Below are 24,304 nucleotides of genomic sequence, written 5' to 3'. Positions count from 1 at the left end.
CAGGCTCAGAGCATAACTGTTAACACGTCCCACTTCTGTGACCGACTTCCTTCACGAACCGAAAAGAAACAAACCGATTATGTGATCACTCAACATGCAACTCAACCCAACCAGCTTTTCCCATGCAAAGACTGCTCGGTCTAGACCGCGGAGCGGGCGTCGGTGGGTGTGTCTGGTAGCCATTCCGTGGCGGTCTGGGCGGGGGTCATCTGGTCCTCTCAGCGGTCCGGATCCCCCCCCCCCCCCCCCCCAGACTGGTTTGGGCGGGGCCCCTGGCTCCTCGCCGCGGTGGTGTTCCCTCACGGGTTGGCCTGGTCCGGGTTAGGGCGACAGCGGAGTCTTCAGAGAGTTACAGGACCCCCCCTGGCTTCCACCCACTGTCCCTTGGTACTGGAGACAGAGAGAGGGGGGGAGAGGGGGGGAGAGATGGAAGGAGAGGGGGGAAGAGATGGGGGGAGAGATGGAAGGAGAGGGGGGAAGAGATGGAAGGAGAGGGGGGGAGAGATGATGGGACGGGGGGGAGAGATGGGGGGAGAGATCGGGGGAGACATGGGGGGAGAGGGGTGGAGAGATGGAGGGAGAGGGGGGAAGAGATGGGGGGAGAGATGGGGGGAGAGATGGAAGGAGAGGGGGGAAGAGATGGAAGGAGAGGGGGGGAGAGATGATGGGACGGGGGGGAGAGATGGGGGGAGAGATCGGGGGAGAGATGGGGGGAGAGGGGTGGAGAGATGGAGGGAGAGGGGGGAAGAGATGGGGGGAGAGGGGGGGAGAGATGATGGGAGGGGGGGAGAGATGGGGGGAGAGGGGTGGAGAGGTGAGGGGAGAGATGGGGGGAGAGATGGGGGGAGAGGGGTGGAGAGATGGAAGAAGAGAGGGGAAGATGGAGAGGGGGAGAGATGGAGGGAGAGATGGAGGGAGAGGGGGGGATGGAGGGAGAGGGGGGAAGAGATGGGGGGAGAGGAGGGGAGAGATGATGGGAGGGGGGGAGAGATGGGGGGAGAGGGGTGAAGAGATGGGGGGAGAGATGGGGGGAGAGATGGGGGGAGAGGGGTGGATGGAGGGAGAGGGGAGAGATGGAGGGAGAGATGGAGGGAGAGATGGAGGGAGAGGGGGAGAAGGAGAGAGAGGAAGAAAGGGAGAGAGGGATACACATTGAGTTAAAGAGAGAGAGAGAAGCAGAGAGGAGGAGGGAAAGATTAAGACAGAACAAGAGAGAGACAGTTAAAGAGGTAAAACTAAATACTAAATAACCACATTCCGTATTAAAGGAAACATTTCTTTACATCCTCACGGAAGTTTCATGAAGATTAACTGATCACAAAGTTCCCCAGAAGTTGGCATCATGGAGCCATGGGACCACTTTAATTTAACTTTAATTATTGTCTCATTAAAACTGCATATGCATGAATATGTTGAACGCTGCTCAGCTTTCTGCGTTGGAAATTTCCATGGCAACCTTCCTTTGAATCCTCCAGAGAATACTGTCACATAGCCCTCCCCCTAAAACCCACAGCAAACACAAAGATTGGCTCAGTTTCCCGGCTCTCTAACATGAAAGCACCAGGCAGACACACCGCTGCCTCCTGATTCATCCGCCGGTTGGGAAATGCTTGGTTTATCAAGCAGAGAAGAGGGCTTCCTTCCCCTTTATCTTAGCAAGGTCAGTTTTGTTTTCCAGTCAGAAGGACAGTCTCTTTCTACAGTAATTGTTCTGTTCACCAGCTAGAAGCTAAATAAACTGCCAGCCATTACAGGGAGAGGAACATGAGTTGAATATAAGCAACCAGTCTGCAGAGCCATGTTTGTTTTGAAAGTGTTTTTTAAGGAGGACAACTTGTGAAAAAGAAGGGACTTACGAAAGCAGAACCTGCCTCAAATGACGAGGGAGCCATTGTGATAAATAATACATGCAGTTCCGGATGGCTCAAATGAGTATTTCAAAGCACAGCCACACTCTGTAACTAACCCTGAAGACTTTAAAAAAAGTATTCTTGATTTTCCTGTTCACTTCTTTCTATTTCCGTTTCTCTCTGAAGTTCAGCACAGTTGTTCTCTGTTCTGCATTCTACAAAAAGACGTGACACAACATGAAGTCATTACTGCTGTTTGGTTACACAGTTAACAGACTCTTCTCTTTCCTCCTTCAGACTCTCAAGTCTGCCCACATCTCAAGACCCTCTGTTGTCAGTGGCCTACATCAAGTACTGTTTTGCATTAGCTTCATAAAAATCACAAAATATGGATCAGCTTCGTCTCTCATAACAGGAAATGTTGCACATGAACATACTGTACATTTATTCACTCAGGAAACTAAATTATAGGGCAATTCATTTTAAATCCTAGGTAGCCTGATACAGGATAGTCATGATTCTGTCCACGATACAGGAGGTGTCTCGTGTATCTCGTTCTAAAAGTCCTTGAGCCTGTTGAGTCGTTTGATGATATTGATTCTTCAGAGGAGCATGAGACAGAATGAGCAGAGACGTTTGACGAACAAGGTTCAGAAGGAGACACACTGTCTGTCTAAAGACTCACAACAAAGTTGAGACCAGTGCCTAACCCTAACCCTAACCCCTCACAGGAACGCTGGGATAAGTCAACCGTTTGAATATGCATAAATGTTCTATGAAGCCTACTTGCGTAACATCTCTCAGGGGAGGGAGACAGGAAGGAAATTAAGAGCTTGAGTACTAGAAAGAGAAAACAAGAGAGAGAGAGAGAGAGAGAGAGAGAGAGAGCAGGAGAGAGAGAGAGCAGGAGAAAGATCAGGAGAGAGAGAAAGAGAGAGAAAGACAGAGAAAGACAGAGTAACATACTAAGAGAAACAGTAAGAGAGAAATAGACAGAGAGAGAGAGAGAGAGAGAGAGAGAGAGAGAGAGAGAGAGAGAGAGAGAGAGAGAGAGAGAGAAAGAGAGAGAGAAAAAAAGAGAAATAAAGAGAAAAACAATCTACCTCAATGAGAGGATGCCAGTGGGCAACTGGTTTCCTGGGGTAGGTCAGCATTTCGCTCCAGTGGTCTCGACCCAGGTTTTCAGCATCGGTGCCGACACGGCACACCCCTATGACCTCATTATGACCCACGCTGTGGAGATAGACACACAAAGCCCTTCGTCAACACTTGTCTCTGAACGAGCTGTTGGAAATAGGGGAATCTGGACCCAGTCTGTCTGGACCCAGTCTGACTGGACCCAGTCTGTCTGGACCCAGTCTGTCTGGATCCAGTCTGTCTGGATCCAGTCTGACTGGACCCAGTCTTCTGGATCCAGTCTGTCTGAACTCAGTCTGACTGGACCCTGAAGGCCTGTGGCGTGGACAGCACGAGGCTGGGAGCAGGAGGCTGGGAGCACGAGGCTGGGAGCAGGAGGCTGGGAGGCTCACCGGTCGTAGTCCATGACGGCGACGAGCAGGCTGATCTGGTCGATGTTCTCAGGTGGGACGTCGAACACGATGGCTTCGTTGTAGACGGGGTTCAGCGTGTTCCTCTTGGTGGATGTCTTCCTCTTCTTCAGCCTGCGACCCTCACACATGAGGGAGACCTTCACATAGGGGTCTGAGAGGGAGGGAGGGAGGGAGGGAGGGGAGAAAGAAATATAGAATGAGACAGAAACACAGACAAAGAGTTTGTGGATGACAGTAGCAACAATGACAGTGTGCTCCTCTGTTGCAGGTTGTGTAGTGGTGCAGGATGTGTAGGGGTGCAGGTTGTGTAGCGGTGCAGGATGTGTAGCGGTGCAGGTTGTGTAGCGGTGCAGGTTGTGTAGGGGTGCAGGATGTGTAGGGGTGCAGGTTGTGTAGCGGTGCAGGATGTGTAGGGGTGCAGGATGTGTAGGGGTGGCAGGTTGTGTAGCGGTGCAGGATGTGTAGGGGTGCAGGATGTGTAGGGGTGGCAGGTTGTGTAGCGGTGCAGGATGTGTAGGGGTGCAGGATGTGTAGGGGTGGCAGGTTGTGTAGCGGTGCAGGATGTGTAGGGGTGGCAGGTTGCGTAGTAGTGGCAGGTTGTGTAGTGGTGCAGGTTGTGTAGGGATGGCAGGTTGCGTAGTAGTGGCAGGTTGTGTAGTGGTGCAGGATGTGTAGGGGTGGCAGGTTGCGTAGTAGTGGCAGGATGTGTAGGGGTGGCAGGTTGTGTAGCGGTGCAGGATGTGTAGGGGTGGCAGGTTGTGTAGTAGTGGCAGGTTGTGTAGTGGTGCAGGTTGTGTAGGGATGGCAGGTTGTGTAGCGGTGCAGGATGTGTAGGGGTGCAGGATGTGTAGGGGTGGCAGGTTGTGTAGCGGTGCAGGATGTGTAGGGGTGCAGGATGTGTAGGGGTGGCAGGTTGTGTAGCGTTGCAGGATGTGTAGGGGTGGCAGGTTGCGTAGTAGTGGCAGGTTGTGTAGTGGTGCAGGTTGTGTAGTGGTGCAGGATGTGTAGGGGTGGCAGGTTGCGTAGTAGTGGCAGGATGTGTAGGGGTGGCAGGTTGCGTAGTAGTGGCAGGATGTGTAGGGGTGGCAGGTTGTGTAGCGGTGCAGGATGTGTAGGGGTGGCAGGTTGTGTAGTAGTGGCAGGATGTGTAGTAGTGGCAGGTTGTGTAGTGGTGCAGGTTGTGTAGGGATGGCAGGTTGTGTAGTAGTGGCAGGTTGTGTAGGGGTGCAGGATGTGTAGGGGTGGCAGGTTGTGTAGTGGTGCAGGTTGTGTAGGGATGGCAGGTTGTGTAGTAGTGGCAGGTTGTGTAGGGGTGCAGGTTGTGTAGGGATGGCAGGTTGTGTAGTAGTGGCAGGTTGTGTAGGGGTGCAGGATGTGTAGGGGTGGCAGGTTGTGTAGTGGTGCAGGTTGTGTAGGGATGGCAGGTTGTGTAGTAGTGGCAGGTTGTGTAGGGGTGCAGGTTGTGTAGGGGTGGCAGGTTGCGTAGTAGTGGCAGGATGTGTAGTAGTGGCAGGTTGTGTAGTGGTGCAGGTTGTGTAGGGATGGCAGGTTGTGTAGTAGTGGCAGGTTGTGTAGGGGTGCAGGATGTGTAGGGGTGGCAGGTTGTGTAGTGGTGCAGGTTGTGTAGGGATGGCAGGTTGTGTAGTAGTGGCAGGTTGTGTAGGGGTGCAGGATGTGTAGGGATGGCAGGTTGTGTAGTAGTGGCAGGTTGTGTAGTGGTGCAGGTTGTGTAGGGATGGCAGGTTGTGTAGGGGTGCAGGATGTGTAGGGGTGGCAGGTTGTGTAGTGGTGCAGGTTGTGTAGGGATGGCAGGTTGTGTAGTAGTGGCAGGTTGTGTAGTGGTGCAGGTTGTGTAGGGATGGCAGGTTGTGTAGTAGTGGCAGGTTGTGTAGTGGTGCAGGTTGTGTAGTAGTGGCAGGTTGTGTAGGGGTGGCAGGTTGTGTAGCGGTGCAGGATGTGTAGGGGTGGCAGGTTGTGTAGTAGTGGCAGGTTGTGTAGTGGTGCAGGTTGTGTAGGGGTGGCAGGTTGTGTAGTAGTGGCAGGTTGTGTAGGGGTGCAGGATGTGTAGCGGTGCAGGATGTGTAGGGGTGGCAGGTTGTGTAGTAGTGGCAGGTTGTGTAGTGGTGCAGGTTGTGTAGTAGTGGCAGGTTGTGTAGGGGTGCAGGTTGTGTAGTAGTGGCAGGTTGTGTAGGGGTGGCAGGTTGTGTAGGGATGGCAGGTTGTGTAGTGGTGCAGGTTGTGTAGGGGTGCAGGTTGTGTAGTGGTGGCAGGTTGTGTAGTGGTGCAGGTTGTGTAGGGGTGCAGGTTGTGTAGGGATGGCAGGTTGTGTAGTAGTGGCAGGTTGTGTAGGGGTGCAGGTTGTGTAGTAGTGGCAGGTTGTGTAGTAGTGGCAGGTTGTGTAGTGGTGCAGGTTGTGTAGTAGTGGCAGGTTGTGTAGTAGTGGCAGGTTGTGTAGGGGTGCAGGTTGTGTAGTAGTGGCAGGTTGTGTAGTGGTGCAGGTTGTGTAGCGGTGCAGGATGTGTAGTAGTGGCAGGTTGTGTAGGGATGGCAGGTTGTGTAGGGGTGCAGGATGTGTAGGGATGGCAGGTTGTGTAGGGGTGCAGTTTGTGTAGGGGTGCAGGATGTGTAGGGATGGCAGGTTGTGTAGGGATGGCAGGTTGTGTAGGGATGGCAGGTTGTGTAGGGATGGCAGGTTGTGTAGGGGTGCAGGTTGTGTAGTAGTGGCAGGATGTGTAGGGGTGGCAGGTTGTGTAGTGGTGCAGGTTGTGTAGGGATGGCAGGTTGTGTAGTAGTGGCAGGTTGTGTAGGGGTGCAGGATGTGTAGGGATGGCAGGTTGTGTAGTAGTGGCAGGTTGTGTAGTGGTGCAGGTTGTGTAGGGATGGCAGGTTGTGTAGGGGTGCAGGATGTGTAGGGGTGGCAGGTTGTGTAGTGGTGCAGGTTGTGTAGGGATGGCAGGTTGTGTAGTAGTGGCAGGTTGTGTAGTGGTGCAGGTTGTGTAGGGATGGCAGGTTGTGTAGTAGTGGCAGGTTGTGTAGTGGTGCAGGTTGTGTAGTAGTGGCAGGTTGTGTAGGGGTGGCAGGTTGTGTAGCGGTGCAGGATGTGTAGGGGTGGCAGGTTGTGTAGTAGTGGCAGGTTGTGTAGTGGTGCAGGTTGTGTAGGGGTGGCAGGTTGTGTAGTAGTGGCAGGTTGTGTAGGGGTGCAGGATGTGTAGCGGTGCAGGATGTGTAGGGGTGGCAGGTTGTGTAGTAGTGGCAGGTTGTGTAGTGGTGCAGGTTGTGTAGTAGTGGCAGGTTGTGTAGGGGTGGCAGGTTGTGTAGGGATGGCAGGTTGTGTAGGGATGGCAGGTTGTGTAGTAGTGGCAGGTTGTGTAGGGGTGCAGGTTGTGTAGTGGTGCAGGTTGTGTAGGGGTGCAGGTTGTGTAGTGGTGGCAGGTTGTGTAGTGGTGCAGGTTGTGTAGGGGTGCAGGTTGTGTAGTGGTGGCAGGTTGTGTAGTGGTGCAGGTTGTGTAGGGGTGGCAGGATGTGTAGTAGTGGCAGGTTGTGTAGTAGTGGCAGGTTGTGTAGTGGTGCAGGATGTGTAGTAGTGGCAGGTTGTGTAGCGGTGCAGGATGTGTAGGGATGGCAGGTTGTGTAGGGATGGCAGGTTGTGTAGGGATGGCAGGTTGTGTAGGGATGGCAGGTTGTGTAGGGGTGCAGGTTGTGTAGTAGTGGCAGGTTGTGGCAGGATGTGTAGTAGTGGCAGGTTGTGTAGTAGTGGCAGGTTGTGTAGTAGTGGCAGGTTGTGTAGTAGTGGCAGGTTGTGTAGTGGTGCAGGTTGTGTAGGGATGGCAGGTTGTGTAGTAGTGGCAGGATGTGTAGGGGTGCAGGTTGTGTAGGGATGGCAGGTTGTGTAGCGGTGCAGGATGTGTAGTAGTGGCAGGTTGTGTAGGGGTGCAGGTTGTGTAGGGATGGCAGGTTGTGTAGTAGTGGCAGGTTGTGTAGGGATGGCAGGTTGTGTAGGGGTGCAGGATGTGTAGTAGTGGCAGGTTGTGTAGTAGTGGCAGGTTGTGTAGGGATGGCAGGTTGTGTAGGGGTGCAGGATGTGTAGTAGTGGCAGGTTGTGTAGGGGTGCAGGTTGTGTAGGGATGGCAGGTTGTGTAGTAGTGGCAGGTTGTGTAGTAGTGGCAGGTTGTGTAGGGATGGCAGGTTGTGTAGGGGTGCAGGTTGTGTAGGGATGGCAGGTTGTGTAGTAGTGGCAGGTTGTGTAGTAGTGGCAGGTTGTGTAGGGATGGCAGGTTGTGTAGGGGTGCAGGATGTGTAGGGGTGGCAGGATGTGTAGGGGTGCAGGTTGTGTAGGGGTGGCAGGTTGTGTAGGGGTGCAGGATGTGTAGGGGTGTTGGGTCAGGTAGGGGTGTTGGGTCAGGTAGGGGTGTTGGGTCAGGTAGGGGTGTTGGGTCAGGTAGGGGTGTTGGGTCAGGTAGGGGTGTTGGGTCAGGTAGGGGTGTTGGGTCAGGTAGGATTGTACCAGAGGCTCCAGTTATATCCATGGCTTTCAGATTGCGAGCCTTAATCATGGTGATGGTCAGTCTGCCAGCGGTGGGTAGGTAGCAGAGGGAGAACATGAGATCTCCAAGGTCCACATTATCCTGGTAGGAAACCAACACACACACACACAGTCAGCATAACGTTTTGGAGGATACAGGAGAGCTGAGAACAGAAGATAAACTACATAAAGACATTTACATTTAGTCATTTAGCAGACGCTCTTATCCAGAGCGACTTACAGTAAGTACAGGGACATTCCCCCCGAGGCAAGTAGGGTGAAGTGCCTTGCCCAAGGACACAACGTCATTTGGCACGGCTGGGAATCGAACTGGCAACCTTCTGATTACTAGCCCGACTCCCTCACCACTCAGCCATGGCTGTAAGACAGTATGAAAAGGAAACCTGAAAAGCAGTTTCTGCCTGAATCAAACATCGGAGGCTAGAGAACTCCCAGAGACGTCTCCGGGAATAGCTGCTGGGGCTTCACGGAAGAAAAGACTGCTAGAAGCAACAGCTCTATTCTTACCCGCTCTCAAAATACCAGCTCAGAGCAGGTGAGATATCTCCGGTTCTCCAGCAGATCTGAATAGGAGACATTCTCCTTGCAAGGTTTCTATTGACAAAGATTTCAGTTTTGTTTGACCGCATTGTGAACGTGATGCTTTGAAACGTTTTCAGACCGAAGTAGCTGAACGTTTAAGCTGTCTGCTCACAGAAAACCAAGATCAGTGAACCACTAAAGATGTTTTGTTCCTGCCTCTTGAGAGAGCTTCCTGTCAAAAGACGAATCTGCTGCCTGCACTCCTGCTTCCACGGCTGTTATCATTTATTTACCCACAAGCCCCTGTGGTCTCACTAAAGCAAGGTCTGTTTCCTGTGACATTTATCCTGTTCTCTCTAATTGTCGCCCCACTGAGGTGTGCAGGAGCGTGGGCCGCAGGAGAGGGGTGAGACTGGTTACATGGGGCCATCAGGGTCCTCAGGGCCCCTGTGGTATTCTTCCAGCAGGAAGTGGCATTTTAAGCAAGTAGGACTGGGAGGGCAGGGGAGGAGAGGGGAGGAGAGGGGGGATGGGGAGGGGGAGGGGGAGAAGAGGGGAGGCAAGGAGAGGGGGAGGGGGGAGGAGACGGGAGGGCAGGGGAGGAGAGGGGAGGTGAAGGGGAGGGGGGAGGAGAGGAGAGGGGAGGGGAGGGGAGGTGAGGGGGAGGGGGGGGGAGGAGAGGAGAGGGGAGGTGAGGGGGAGGGGGGAGGAGAGGAGAGGGGAGGGGAGATGGAGAGGGGAGGGGCAACAGCATGAAAAGGTCATGACAGATCTCCCTCTGAGAGCAGCTGATTACCATGTGGCCTCTCCCCTCACCCTCCCTCTCCCCTCACCCTCCCTCTCCCCTCACCCTCCCTCTCCCCTCACCCTCCCTCCCTCTCCCCTCACCCTCCCTCTCCCCTCACCCTCCCTGGGTAAAGAGCAGAGGTCATCCGCCCGGGTGTCGACCTCTACTACCTCTCACGGGGGATGGGTACAGCTCAGTGGTTAGAGCATCTCACTGCAGTTCAAGAAGGGTTCAAACCCCAACCGTATTAGTCAGTCTGGTTAAAAGCATTGTCTAAATGTGTTCCAGGTGTCCACGGTGAGGCTGAGGAGGGTCCCTCAAGAGAATCCAACATCCTGTGTCACGGTACAGCACGTCTACACGTCTACAGCTCCTGTAGACGTGAGTCTCCCTCGCCCAGGGAGGGGGAGCGAGGCCATGTGAGCCTCCCTCGCCCAGGGAGGGGGAGCGAGGTCATGTGGGAGGGTTGTTTGTCTTCGGAGGCCTTTGTGTTCAGACGTCTCGTTATTTTCTGCTCTGCATCGTTCCTCCTCTGCCTCGTTCCTCCTCTATCTCCTCAGCGCAGAAGAGAAGCTACTTAAAATAGCTCATGCGGGTTCCACCGGTTCCACCACTTTCACGGGTTTCCTTGATCTCCCACAACTAGACTCTTCCGTCCCTGCAGGCCCCTGGCCCTGCGCTGATTATGACAAACGGACAATTTTGCTTTGGGTAAGCAAACAAGCCTCTCTGGGACAAAGCAGCGCAGCTTGGCTTTGGAGTCGAGAAATATACGTGTCTGTGCGTGTGTGTGTGTGTGTGTGGGGGGGGGGATTGTGTGGGTGTGTTTGTGTGTGTGTGAATGTGTTTAAAGTAGATGAATGCCAGTATTGGAAAGCTATTCACATTATATGATGGAAGTGGCACAAAGGTTCAATCAGGAGTTCATCTCTTTCTGCAGCCCCATTTATCATCAGCCTAAATCACCTATGTTTGTCCGGGGTCAAAATAAATGGGCCCACATCAACAATGGCCCACTTCGATCCTTTTGACTGAGTCCCCCATAAATTGGTAGACGTTCTCAGTATGGGAGGCATGGAGGACATCAATATGTCAACTGTGAGCGTGTGGGGAGATTTCCGCACTGGGGCACATCCATTTGCACTGTTTTGTTTTTCATCTCTACTATTGATGCATGACTGTGTCCAGCCTCTGGTTTGCTCCTCTCTGCCTCTCTGCCTCTGGTCTGCCCCTCTCTGCCTCTGGTCTGCTCCTCTCTGCCTCTGGTCTGCTCCTCTCTGCCTCTCTGCCTCTGGTCTGCTCCTCTCTGCCTCTCTGCCTCTGGTCTGCTCCTCTCTGCCTCTCTGCCTCTGGTCTGCCCCTCTCTGCCTCTCTGCCTCTGGTCTGCTCCTCTCTGCCTCTCTGCCCCTGGTCTGCTCCTCTCTGCCTCTCTGCCTCTGGTCTGCTCCTCTCTGCCTCTCTGCCTCTCTGCCTCTCTGGAGGAGGGGATCTAGACTGAATGGCGCCTCACAAGGTTTCTAATAAACCTTCTCTCTGAGTGTTCCTGGGAGTTTTTCCTCATCTTCCTTGAAGGTTTAGGTGCAGTTCTGTGGGCGTATGTGAAGCCCTCTGTGACATTGTAAAAAAAAGAGGCTATACTAATAAAGTTTGATTATATCTGAGGAATGGAGACTGGAGAGGGTCAATAAGACTGACCAAGCATCGTTTCTGTACACGACCTGCGCTAGGATCCCTGGCGTGTGATTGGCCTGCGCTAGGATCCCTGGCGTGTGATTGGCCTGCGCTAGGATCCCTGGCAGTGATTGGCTGCAGTACAGAGGCCTGAGACACATAGCTGAAAGTGATGGAGGCCACTTACTGAACGTTCACATTCACCCCCCAAAAACCTCCAACATGTTCCAGTAGCTCACTGGGAAAGAGCAGAGCATCAAGGTTAATGCAGGGGCCCGGGTTCAAATCCAGCTCAGGGCGTTTCCTACATGTCTTCTAACTCTCTCTCCAACTATCCTATCAATAAAATAAGGACAACATTTTTTTCTTTAGAACTTCTGCTCCTTTATGACACGGCGAACATCATGGTGACGTCAACACATACTTTATCTGCAGTCTGCTTGCGAGAATTCCTAGTTCGACAAACCCAAAATAGACCAAGGCATACGTTTAGATATCACAGCTTTACCAGGGGTGTCTGGAGCTGTGTTTTAAGATCGCTCTTCTATTTTAGGAGCAGCGAGCCGAAACCTTCAGCTGAGGAAGACGAACGCTGGCAATCAAACATTCAGACCGGGCTCACGCCTGCTGTCAGTATGCATGCATTAAACTTCACACACAGATGTGTTTCGCCTCACAAAAGGAACACACTTTACATTCACAGTAAAGTACTTTGGCCTTGTTGTTTCCGAATATTTGCTGAAAATGGTGGAAAATGATCGCTTCTGCGGCCGCCTCTGCGGCCGCCTCTGTGGCACGTGTTCTCCCTCCAGTCAGCCCTGAGATATAGATATTTCGCCCTCTCCTTCCATCGGACAAGACCCACGGCCTTTCAGACCTCCTGCACTGTGTCCTGGGATGCTGTACACGTAAAGGTGCTGCATGTGTGTGTGTGTGTGAGGGGGGGGGGGGAATTGGTCTGTTTCCTCGCCTCATTGATCTAGCATTACTGACCTCCCAGCGCTGAAATGAATTGTCTTCTGTAATCAATGGCGAATGGAGAGTCTGATAAATGCCAGCTCCATATCCACTGGAAAAATCCTGCCGGATCAATGCCACATCACAGCCTTGGTGACTCCCTATGGAGATGGGGCGTTGGCCAATAGAAACGATCGCTGGAGACTACCTCATAAATATCTGCATCTTTTGTGTCTGAGAAGGAACACGGTGTGGGAACTATCGACCAGAGGGACTGACCAGAGCAGTGTTCAGGAAAGATGGTGTTATGACACTGTGAACGAGAGAGAGAGAGAGAGAGAGAGAGAGAGAGAGAGAGAGAGAGAGAGAGAGAGAGAGAGAGAGAGAGAGAGAGAGAGAGAGAGAGAGAGGTGGGGGTTGAGAGAGGGGAAAGAGAGATAAAAGGCAATTGAGTGAGGGGATAGAAATGTGGTAGAATAATGAGAGAGAGCGGGAGGGCCTACAGTGATTATAGTCTAGTTTCTATCCACGCTGAGGCGTGGGTTCCTCATGTCGCACCATGATGAGGTTTCATTCCTGACCATCATTAGCGTGCCCATGACGGCTGTGTTTCAACACAGAGAGGTTTGACCCTGGAGGGGGTTGACAGGGCCGTACCCCAGATATCACCCCAGATACCACCCTGTCCTTCACCTCTCTTGTCACACAAGAGAACACACACATACAGAGGAGGGATTTGGAGCCGCTGTGTCAACGCCTCATTAGAGGGCTGCTTCCTGGTTGGTCATTAGAGGGCTGCTTCCTGGTTGGTCATTAGAGGGCTGCTTCCTGGTTGGTCATTAGAGGGCTGCTTCCTGGTTGGTCATTAGAGGGCTGCTTCCTGGTTGGTCATTAGAGGGCTACTTCCTGGTTGGTCATTAGAGGGCTGCTGCCTGGTTGGTCATTAGAGGGCTGCACGCAGGTGTACGTCACACAGGTGTACGTCACACAGGTGTACGTCACACAGGTCTACGTCATACAGGATGTGAGACCTCGCGCTAGGAGACCGTAGAACTAGGATGTAGAACCAGGACGTGGGTCGGGTTCGTGTCAGGCTCGGCCTCCACTCTCTCGGTCTGGGCTCGCGTCCGGACAGACAGGCGGGTCGTGATGACGCCTGACGTGTTTAGCAATCAACTAACAGGACCTGTGAGCATGTCTAGAGAGATCTAACCACAGGCCTAAAACAAGACTCTGGGACATTTCAACACTTAAATTAGGGCAATACATAAAAAAAAAACAGCAGAGGTTTTCAAACCAGGGACTTCGAACCTCAGATATAGTGATGGCCCTGCTCTAAGACTTCTTCCAGAACGTTCTTAGCAGCCCAGCCGAGCGCCTCATTAGTTGTGCTGCCGCAACATTGATCCCATCCTTTACCATCTGACTGGAAACCTCCGGGTCCCTGAGGGTTACAGAGGACTACAGGAAGAAGGAACAGAGTCATCACAGAGCTCTCTCCTCACGAGGCCCCAGCATCACTCTTCCCCCTCCCCATTCATCCAGGGCTGACAGCTCAGTGAACAGTCCTTCCATTTCCCATCCCTGTAAAGACTCTTAATTGGCTCTGCTTTTTCCCTCCGGTTTTCCAACAGAACTGAAACACTCTGCTCCGTCGTACGTGAAAAGGATTTGCTGGAAGCTCGATGCGAGCTATCTCGAGAACACACAAAGGCCCTATGTAACACCTCTGTCATTTCTTATTCACGGTTCGCATTTCCCCACTGGCGTGCCTTGCATCTGCTCTCGTTATACATTTTAATTTATGCCTGTTTGTGGGGACAGACTACGTTTCTTAACGCACCGCCAGTCAAGCAGATGGCTGATAGGAGGAGCGGTGTGGTAGCACCATGAGGTGGTGGTGACGGAGGGAGGGAGGGAGGGAGGGCGGGCGGGCGGGAAGGAGGGAAAGAGGGGGAGGGAGGGTGTGACTCACCGAGGTGACGTATTGGATGTCACGGCACAGCTTGGTCTCACGGGGGAAGTCCACCAGATCCAGGAAGTTGTCCACCACCACTTGGCCGATGATGTCGTGGCGGGAGAAACGGTCAAAGTCGTAGACGCTGAAGTGCAGCTTGCGTGTGGGCAGCTCGCTGTACGCCACGGGGAACAGGAACACCTCGTCGAACACCGGGTTCAGCGTCTTGCGGTGTACCTTGGTCTGGTGTTTGGTCTGCCTGTCCGGCAGCAGGTAGATCTTCACGTACGGGTCGGACGTTCCGGAAAAGTCCTTGGCAGGGAGGTCCTGCGCCTTGTGGATCTTGACGATCAGCTGCTCCAGGTCGCAGTCGAACTTGAGGATGAAGTGGAGGCGCCCGCATCCCCCGCCCCTCCGGCCGCCCTCCTCCCCCTCCAGGGAGCGCTGCTTGTACAGTTCTGGTTTGAGCCTGCCCAGGCCCAGACCCATCCCCGTCAGGGAGTCCTGCCGCTGGAACTGGGCCACGTTGAAGTCTGGGTTCGACAGGTTCATCTGTCTCCTCATGGAGCCTTGACTGGGAGACACAGACACAAACAGACATTACACACACACACACACACACACAAACACAACGCTGAATCACCGCAGCAGAGAATAACTTTGCCAAACGACAGCTTGGTGAGAGGGGGGGGGGGAGTGGGTGCCCACAGCAGACCAAGAGCGCTGAATCGATTTTGCTTTTGACTGATAAACTTCCGCTAAAACAAAGAAAACTAAGACAGAGGCTCAGAGGACTGAAGGTGTTGGGGGAACAGCCATGCTGGGCTCAGCCCCTCTCCTGGCCCGGGGCTCGCAGAGAGGATCTCAGCCTCTCTCCTGGCCCGGGGCTCGCAGAGAGGATCTCTGCTGGAGAACCAGGCTCTCAGAGCAGCGCTGCACAGAGCTCTAACACCACGAGGGGTTACCCCTCCCCCTTCATGCACGGCTCACATCCACATCATGAGAACGAGATGATTTCAAGGCTGGCTGAATCACAGGATTTGGGATTATGGCCGTTATTGATCAGAGGATATCTGGTCGGTGAGGTGACCAAGGTGACACAAAGTAAATGAATAAAGTCACACAATAACACAGCCAAGTCGAACTTCTGAGGAATAAGCACGCAACAACAGGAAGTTGACACAGGAAGTGGATACAGACCCGATCTCGGACATGGAGCGTACAGTGGCGGACGGCTCGGTGGTCTGCCTCTGCATGCGGGGGTTGGTGTGCACACCGTTCTCGCGACCTTTGCCCTGCGCGTCCAGCGGGATGTCCGGGGAGGTGTAGCTGATCTTCATCGCCACCTCGGGGGTCGCCATGGCAACGGGGGGCGGGGACACGGGAGAGGGCGGGACCTCCACCGACGCGGCCGACGCCACCGGCGTGGGCGTGGGCTCCCGGACCACGGAGCAGCGGGTCGACTCACGGCGGACGTGGGGGGGCGGGTCCACCGCCGTGTAGACGGGCTCCCGAGAGGGGATCAGGGGCTGGAGGGGGGCCAGGGGGCCCAGGGCGGGGCCCAGGTGACTGTGCACATCCTTGGTCCCCGGGGACAGGCCTCGCTCCCTCCATGGGATCCAGCACAGCTTCCAGGACACGAAGAGAGAGACACCGAACAAGGCCAGACCGCACGCCGTCACCACCAGAGACAGCAGGCTCACCGACACATCTACAGACCACAGGGGGGGGGGGGACAGGAAGGGACTGTGTGGTTAGGTTGTAGTTTTAGGTTGTAGTTTCACTCACCATGCAGATGCCTCTCTGGAGGATAGGGGGAAAGGAAGGAGGAAGCATGAGATGTATCTTGTCCGGTAATCATCCCAGTTATTCCACATTGTAACATCAACGGTTATCTCACACGACCACATGTTCAGTGTTCTCTTCAGGATATTGACAGCGAAGGAGTTAGGGTTAGGGTTAGTGTTCCCACAGCGGTTTTTATCTATAACATTTCGAAGGCACTTCCGACCACAACGGATATAACCCTGTTTTTTGTCTTTATTTTGTAAATTACAAGTGTGCTTTGTGGAATAACATTACTCTTTTAAATCTGTACATCACACATGTCATTTGAAGATTGTCCTCAATGCTGAAGAAACTAGACTGTTTTCCAAAGCAAAACAATTAATCTCTGAACCTGTCACCTACTACTTGTCAGGGCAAAATAACTGGTATCTTATGTACATATTGTAATTGATGACCTGTTCTCTTTTGAAAAACATATTCAACAACATAACATAACAACAACAGAAGCTAAAGTTGGGATTGTTTCCGTAATGAGGCCTGTTTTTCTTGTGGAGCCAGACAAAAGCTGGTATCTGCTGGTGATGTTTCATCTATGAACGCTTCAAGCTCAGCGTCTGAGATCAATTGACACCCTTTATCACGGAGCATTAAGATTGATTTTGCCAAACCCTTTTGCACCACTGCACTTTATGTAACAAGGTTGGCTGGTCTTCCCTCTCCCCCTGCAGGCTCCACCACCGGGACTACAAACACGTCCTGAGTGTTTTACCATCTTATTTGTGCTCTGTTTGTTAGCCGGAACTGTGGTGGACTGTTTAAGGGTTGGTGTGACACTCTCAGAACACGCTTCACAACGACACCCCCCACACACACACACACCCCTACATACACACACTCACCCCTACACACACACACTCCTACACACACACGCACACACACACACACACACAAAGCTTCGTTTTCAGGATCATATCCTGTTAACTGTTCCAAATTTCAAAACTAATGGGCTGTGTATGTGTGTGGGGTGTGTGTGTGTAGGGTGTGTGTGTGTAGTGGGTGTGTAGAGTGTGTGTGTATGGTGTGTGTGTGTAGGGGGTGTGTAGGGTGTGTGTGTGTGTAAGGGGTGTGTGTGTGTAGGGGGTGTGTAGAGTGTGTGTGTGTGTAGGGTGTGTGTGTGTAGGGGGTGTGTAGTGTGTGTGTGTGTGTGTGTGTCGAGGGGTGTCCATGTGAATCGCGTTCTAGGAGTGTCACGCCAACCCTTAAACCTTCTGAAATGTTAAAGATTGAGATTGAAATGCTCTCTCATTAATTATACAGTGTTCTCATCCAGACTTGCACAGGGTCTCCAAGTCACCGCCGGGGGTCTGGGGGGGGGGGGGGGGGGTCTGGTGGGGGGTGTGTGAATCAGCCGAGTCACGAAGAGCGATCCGATTCATCTCGGCTCTCGCCTCCATAACAGGCAGACACAGGAAGTCATGATGAGAATTCTCTTTGGGAATACTTCGAAAGGGCATCCCAAACAAACTCTTCCAAGAGATGGATTTGTGTCGTTTTCATGGTCTCCTGGCTCTAACCCCTCACACTCCTAGATGGAGCTTGTTAGCCATTCCAGAAGAGTGAGTTGGATGTCTGGCCAGCGACTGAGTCTGTATAACTCCAAACTATACTTTCCAACCATCAGTCCAGGGGTCTTTGAGCTTTCATATTTTCCACAATCTACCCTGATTGGACAGCAGGCAGTGGATGGCCATGATTGTCCGTGATTTCCTCACGTACAAGACAACTTGGCTCTCTCTTTGGGAGCGCTGACTGAGAGAGTGCTGGGATTAACCAGGGTACATCTGACACGCACTGTTTTTCCAGACTCTTCCACACGCAGTCTCTCTCCTACGTTGATGTCCACGGGAAACTCCTGGGTTTGCACCGACGCAGGAAATTATGTCACGGTTTTGTCAGGTTAAACCAGAAGGAGAGGCTTGACAAAGCAGCAGTTACTGTATATCAAGAAGGAAGCTAAATGACTAACCGGATGGATATCACTGCTCACAAACGTATCTGTTCCCAACCAAGATCTGATAACGGGTGATAGGCGTTTTAAATGAGCCTCATCTTAATGAAATCTCTGTCTGCTTCTCTACAGGGGAGTGTTCAGAACAGCCCTGTCTGCTTCTCTACAGGGGAGCGTTCAGCACAGCCCTGTCTGCTTCTACAGGGGAGTGTTCAGCACAGCCCCGTCTGCTTCTCTACAGGAGAGCGTTCAGCACAGCCCTGTCTGCTTCTACAGGGGAGTGTTCAGCACAACCCTGTCTGCTTCTCTACAGGGGAGCGTTCAGCACAGCCCTGTCTGCTTCTCTACAGGGGAGTGTTCAGCACAGCCCTGTCTGCTTCTCTACAGGGGAGTGTTCAGCACAACCCTGTCTGCTTCTCTACAGGGGAGTGTTCAGCACAGCCCTGTCTGCTTCTCTACAGGGGAGCGTTCAGCACAACCCTGTCTGCTTCTCTACAGGAGAGCGTTCAGCACAACCCTGTCTGCTTCTCTACAGGAGAGCGTTCAGCACAGCACTGTCTGCTTCTCTACAGGGGAGTGTTCAATACGGTGCTGCGTTTGTACTGTAATGAAAATCATTACAGTACAAACGCCCACAATAACTGTTGTAAGTTTTCAGCAGACGTACTGTGGCATGTTCGATCTGGTATTTGCATTTTACTGAGGGATAACCATTGAGAAGATCTATAGAGAAAGCGAGGCTGTTTAATAAGTTGAGTAAGTTGTGTGTTTACTGTGTTCAGGCAGTGAGGGCCTCCTCTTGTATTAGGTGTTGAAGTCCTTGTAGGCACAGCTGATTGAGTCACGTCGCGTTGGGAGGGATCATGGAACAGATGAGTGCCGTGATTGGACCAACTCGTCCTTGACCCGAGGTGAACGGCGTTGATACCACTGTGGGTTTAGATCTCTGAGCGCCGGGAGTGTTTTCTATCGAAGTGTTTTTGTAGAACATCAGAGGGGTGGGGGAGGTGGGGGGGGTATCTTTGAGGTCAGAGGGCATTGATCCTGAGGACTGTGGTGTTCTTGGCAAGCTGCCACGCTGCCACTCTGGGACAGAAATCTATAGACTCACGGAAAGACTCAAAGAGCCCCGAGCACCTTCAATGGATTGAGCGAGATAGGGAGAGAGAGAGAGAGAGAGAGAGAGAGAGAGAGAGAGAGAGAGAGAGAGAGAGAGAGAGAGAGAGAGAGAGAGAGAGAGAGGGAGAGAGGGAGAGAGAGAGAGAGAGAGAGAGAGAGAGAGAGAGGAGAGAGAGAGAGAGAGAGAGAGAGAGAGAGAGAGAGAGAGAGAGAGAGAGAGAGAGAGAGAGAGAGAGAGAGAGATGGATTATGGATCAAAAACATCAGGTGAGTTGACTGCTGATGCAGCAATACAGTTTATCTCCGTGTCCTATAGACCCACCAGACCCAGCCTCGGGAACTGCCTCACCTGACAACACTGTAGACCCACCAGAACCAGCCTTTAAGAACTGCCTCCCCTGACAACACTGTAGACCCACCAGAACCAGCCTTTAAGAACTGCCTCCCCTGACAACACTGTAGGTGAAGCTACCATTAGGAAGGCAAACGGACCGTTCACAGCATGTTTGAAGACTTTGCCAGTCTAAAGGAACGCAGCCACCACTAGCCTCCTTGGTTAGAAGAGTGTTTGACTGGTTTGCCACCTCATCAGAGGGCCTAACGAGACCAGACTGACGTAACGACGTCACTAAGTCTCTGAGGACATATTATTTAACTTAATTTAATGAGATCTAAGTCACTCCCGAGATCCTTCCTTTGAGAGGACAGTAACAGCCTGAGTGCAAAGACACAATTCTCCTTCAGCCAGCCACTGATTGGTCAGGGTCAGAATTCATACAGAGTTGCTTAATTTCCCCTGAGGCGTCAGGCTTCAGCGCGTTAAACATTGGATACACTATCTGTGCAGTCAAAGGGCATCCTCGTACCTAGAAACAAGCTCTGCCCACAAAGCCATCCAAAGCCATCATCAAAGATCACAATTAATTCCTGCTTTTGCGGTATAACCTGCCTCTCCCCTGCCTCTCCCCTGCCTCTCCCCTGCCTTTCCCCTGCCTCTCCTCTGCCTCTCCTCCCTTCATACAGAGCTCCCTGTCTCCAGGACCGGGCTCATCTTTAAGTGTGTTTCTCCGCTCATCCAGTTAGCTCGTGTTATTGAGGTGACTGTCACATGACCTCCCTCTCTCTCTCCCTCCCCCCTCTCCCTCTCCCCCATCACCTCCCTCTCCCCCATCACCTCCCTCCCTCTCTCTCCCTCCCCCCTCTCCCTCTCCCCCATCACCTCCCTCCCCCCTCTCCCCCATCACCTCCCTCCCTCTCTCTCCCTCCCCCCTCTCCCTCTCCCCCATCACCTCCCTCCCTCTCTCTCCCTCCCCCCTCTCCCTCTCCCCCATCACCTCCCTCCCTCTCTCTCCCAAAAAAGAAGCAAAGAGGGAAGGGGGGGGGGGCACCATGGGAGATCACCGGAGAAGTGCAAGCGCCATGCAGGCCTTCCCACAGTGGCCAGGTTCCTATCAGGCCTGGCCACCTTCCCTGCATGTCTCCCCCCCCTCTCCCTCTCTCCATTTCCTGTCACACTTCACTTACAAACTGTCCAATAAAGCATAAACATTTCCCGAAACATATCCACCCAGAGAGTGAAACATTCAGAGATCCCTGAGTTGATTGATAACCTCCTTGGTTAAAAACAATCAATAAAAAATGTATATAATAAATCCCTGGTCCTGGATGGACAGAGTGATGCCAGCTGGTCCTGGATGGACAGAGTGATGCCAGCTGGTCCTGGATGGACAGAGTGATGCCAGCTGGTCCTGGATGGACAGAGTGATGCCAGCTGATAGGGAGATGATGTTGAGGTCACCACAGGTCATCAGCCATCATTTGGAAATTCTGGCTTGTAACCACGTTTGAGGTTTTAATGATAACAGCATTATGTACGAGATGTCCCTTATAGTGTCAGTTGATATTTAATTTAACCAACAGGTAGGTAGGTAGGTAGGTAGGTAGGTAGGTAGGTACGTGAGAGAGAGAGAGCTTCAACGTATGGGTGACATGATGATGTACATTTTCATGATCCAAGTCTGATGACAAACCACCAATGGATAAGCTTATATGGCTTTTATGGATTGCAGCAGTGCCTTGATAGGTTGGACGTTGAAAAAAAATCACACTGCTTTATCGCGTACGCGCCCAAGCGCGTACACAAAAGCGCGAGCACACACAACGCGTGGTTCGTAGATGATGTACCGTCAGCGTCCTGTCTGCATAGGCTAATCGAATGATGCGCTCTTCCTACCCTCTCGCGCTGATATTACACGCAAGTGAGCACACTCGTGGGGAAATTGGTCAGGAACGCTAGCGTCTTCGGAGTTATGTAAACATAATAATAATGTTGATAATACAGAACATTGCGGTACTAACTTTAAAGGCAGTTTTGAGTGAAAGTGGGATCATGTATGAAAGCATAATCTTCATTGTCGAGATTTAAGACCCCGTGCTGCTCTATACGATTCTCAAATCCCAGCAGTATAGGCGAGAATAATTACAATTTTGACCAATGCACCACGGTTTACCGGTTGTAGAAGAAGACAATCTAATATCGTAATACTTTTCTAACTCGTTCAGACTCAATGCATTATTTATTGCTCTGGCCACTGGGAAGATTGTATCAAATTGCTTATGTGGCTAATTATGATCCTCAACACCATGCAGGCAACATATTATCTTGGCAGGCTATATTATTATTCGGACATTCTTTATCAGGCAATTTATGTTGAATGCAAATGTTACATCAAGAGGTCTTCTACACGCATTATCGTTGAATGCAGGTGAAGTGCAACAAGTTAGATCGCTGCAAGCCAATGTGCTGATTGATTTTACGTTCATGCATTTGCTCTGGTTTCGAGCGGTAGCGCGCTGCACATGCACTGCCAACACCGCATGACATCGTATTTTCTGACTCGAAATCGCCTACTTTTACACCTTACCTGAGTCCGTGTACCGTGGTCTGGCGAGGTCTCGGAAGTAGTAAATGAAATCCAAGCAGTTATCATTCTGCACTTCCCCTTTAGAGCAGAGATCTGAGAGAAGTTCTAGCGCCTTTTGACAAATCTCGTCGTCTCTGTCGCCAGGCATTTCCCACCAGCATCCTCCTGAATGAAGGGGCTCAACGGCACCTCCTCACCACTCCACCCGCCCAAGAATCACTATTCCCCGCAGGAGAACACAACTCCGCTCCGTCAGAACCGACAATCCCCCGGAGCTCAACAGCCCTCCAACCACCTGAGATTTAGATTGTCCGCCGGCCAAAACCACAGGCATTAGCGGAAGATGATAGAATCACCGCGGTGTCGGTATCTAACTGTCTCCCGCAGAAACAATCGTAATATTTCTGTTCATTCCAGTGAAACAGATAAGGTGTTTTGCTCCAAACGGATATCCAATCAGCTGTTATTTTCCTTTGAGAGTAACACAACCGATCAAAAGTCAATTCGTGACACCGGTTGAATCCACGGCCGTGCAGTGCTTCTGCACCTCTGAGCGCTGTCCGCTGTGTGTCGGTGCTGAAAGGCACATGCGCCGTTTCATAGATTGAACGAACGGGACTGTCGTTGCTCAACGCCTCTGGCATCTAACCGAAGCGTGCGCACCGGGATCCCTGACGCTCCCCGGTTCAGAGCCTTACACTTATAACCGGCGTCTGCGTGTTCTCCCTGCGCTCTCTCCACGCCACAGCACCGAGAGAAACCGGGCTGACATCCAAACTCACGTCAAGATTGACGCCCCGATGGCTGTTAATGCGGACTAATTAACGGTTTTTATTGATCATTTGATCAAATGAACAAAAGCACTAAGTCTCTCTCTTTCTCTCAATCACACACATTGTAGTCTGATAGTTAACATTAGATTTAGTCATTTGTACTCGGTAATGATATGGTCGGTTTGGTCAACTCATTTCTGGGTGTACAGGCATGGTGTTGTGTGCTTTTGTAGTTTATGTGTGTGTTTGCGTGTGTGTGTGTGTTTGTACGGCGTGTGTGTACACAGTAGGCTAACCCTGGTTTATCCTTGTGTCATGCATCATGCATTAATGACTAAGGTAGCCTAAGCCTTCTTCTCATTTCAAAGTAAATTTGTATTCATTCATTCCTTTTTTACAAGAAAAAACCCCACCTTAATCTCATTACTTGTGAAAACAGGCCACATACCAAGTACAAATATTGAGCGGTTCACCACTGAACCAGATCAACTAAACCCTCAGTTATCCAGATGTAGACAGGAGAAACTATTCAGCAGTCTTTCCTTCACCGTTAGACCCTTTGTACTGGGGCATGTGCCCCAGTATAAATCTGCTGTGCCCCAGTAAAATCTAAAGTTTGAGTGTTAACAATTTACTTTATTAGTCAGTGCATTAATTTTGATTGATAATCCCGGAAAAAATAAAACGCAGTATCCCAATCAACGCTTGTAAAAGTGTTTAACCGAAAACCCAAACCGATGCATGCAGAATTCCATGTCAGCGCGCTCTTCTGAGCTTTCCAAATAGCCACTGCAGCACGTAGGCCTACACAGTCCAGGTGTCTGACTCTGCACACAAGTCAGAATTGAGGTAGGCTAAGAAAACATGACAAAACTAAAGATGGTTTCTAAATGATAGGCCTACCAATCATCTTATTTTGACTAAAACATAAAAACGATATTACGTGAAGCGCTCAAATTAATGCGAAAAAATGTGCGCGCTAGAATTAACTAGTGATGTCCCTGCCAAAGCTGATATCAAACTTGTGTCCCTGAACTGTTGTATAGTGGGTTAAGCAAGAGGAGTTTCTATATCCTAGTACTGCATTGTGCGCAGCAAGCTTGAAATGGACTTTTTTCCTTCCTACCTGATGCTGCAATTATTCCCCCCTTGATTTTGGGGGAATTCTACACTAACTTGTATGGGACCTTTGCGAACGATCGGATCGTGTTGGTCAGAGAGCCGGGTCATCAGTCAGCAAGCCTACAGTGCTTTGATCGGTGGCAGCAGGATTAGAACAGCTAGGGCTAGGGCTATTACTAGCAGAACTAGGCGGTTTCCCCCAACAGTAGCCGTAAAAAAGTTTGTCATCTTTGGCAGCGTTGCCAAATAGCCTACTTATCGGTGTCTTTTATTTTATTTGAGCCGCTTGGGTAACTTCTTCGCTTGGGTTTCATTTTAGCGTTTAGTCTCGTCTTGCTTCGTCTCTGTTTGTATACTCTGTTGACTGTGTATACACAGTCCTCCAGTCACTGTGTGTGTCTTTCCCGCCGCGCTCCGTTACAGACTAGTCCATTTCATTGTGAAAGTAGGGGGTGTAGGGACAGATAACCATGAACTGGACATTTTAACTACTACTTCAACGTTTTTCTTAGCAATATTGATAACATTTACCATGATTTTGAAGCATCCATGATGATAAGGGGCTTTTTCTTGTTTTCTTTTTCTTTTTGAGGTTGGTTGGAGGCCCACCTACTACGACCGCTGGTAGGGGGCCCCAAGCAGCCTTCTACCTATGCCTCTATGTTAACCTTTTAAAAATCCTGTTAACCCTATGCGCACGACCGACGGAGAAGGAAGGGGAGGTTTATAGCTA

The 24,304-nt window shown here is 51.5% G+C and overlaps 1 protein-coding gene across 1 annotated transcript; it reads right to left on the bottom strand.

Annotated features, from left to right (window-relative positions):
* Positions 1-242: 242 nt before the first annotated feature.
* On the bottom strand, positions 243-22,394 carry syt9a (synaptotagmin IXa). Its single transcript, XM_062471119.1, has 7 exons — positions 21,677-22,394; positions 15,038-15,548; positions 13,856-14,411; positions 7,905-8,025; positions 3,380-3,551; positions 2,954-3,083; positions 243-390 (listed from the first exon to the last, which is right to left on the bottom strand). The coding sequence occupies exons 1-7, from the start codon at positions 21,822-21,824 to the stop codon at positions 322-324; spliced, it is 1,707 nt and encodes a 568-aa protein (XP_062327103.1). The 5' UTR covers positions 21,825-22,394; the 3' UTR covers positions 243-321.
* Positions 22,395-24,304: the final 1,910 nt, after the last annotated feature.

Source organism: Osmerus eperlanus, chromosome 10 (genome assembly GCF_963692335.1).
Source record: "Osmerus eperlanus chromosome 10, fOsmEpe2.1, whole genome shotgun sequence".
Taxonomy (NCBI): domain Eukaryota; kingdom Metazoa; phylum Chordata; class Actinopteri; order Osmeriformes; family Osmeridae; genus Osmerus; species Osmerus eperlanus.
This window is presented reverse-complemented; position numbering and strand designations above follow the sequence as displayed.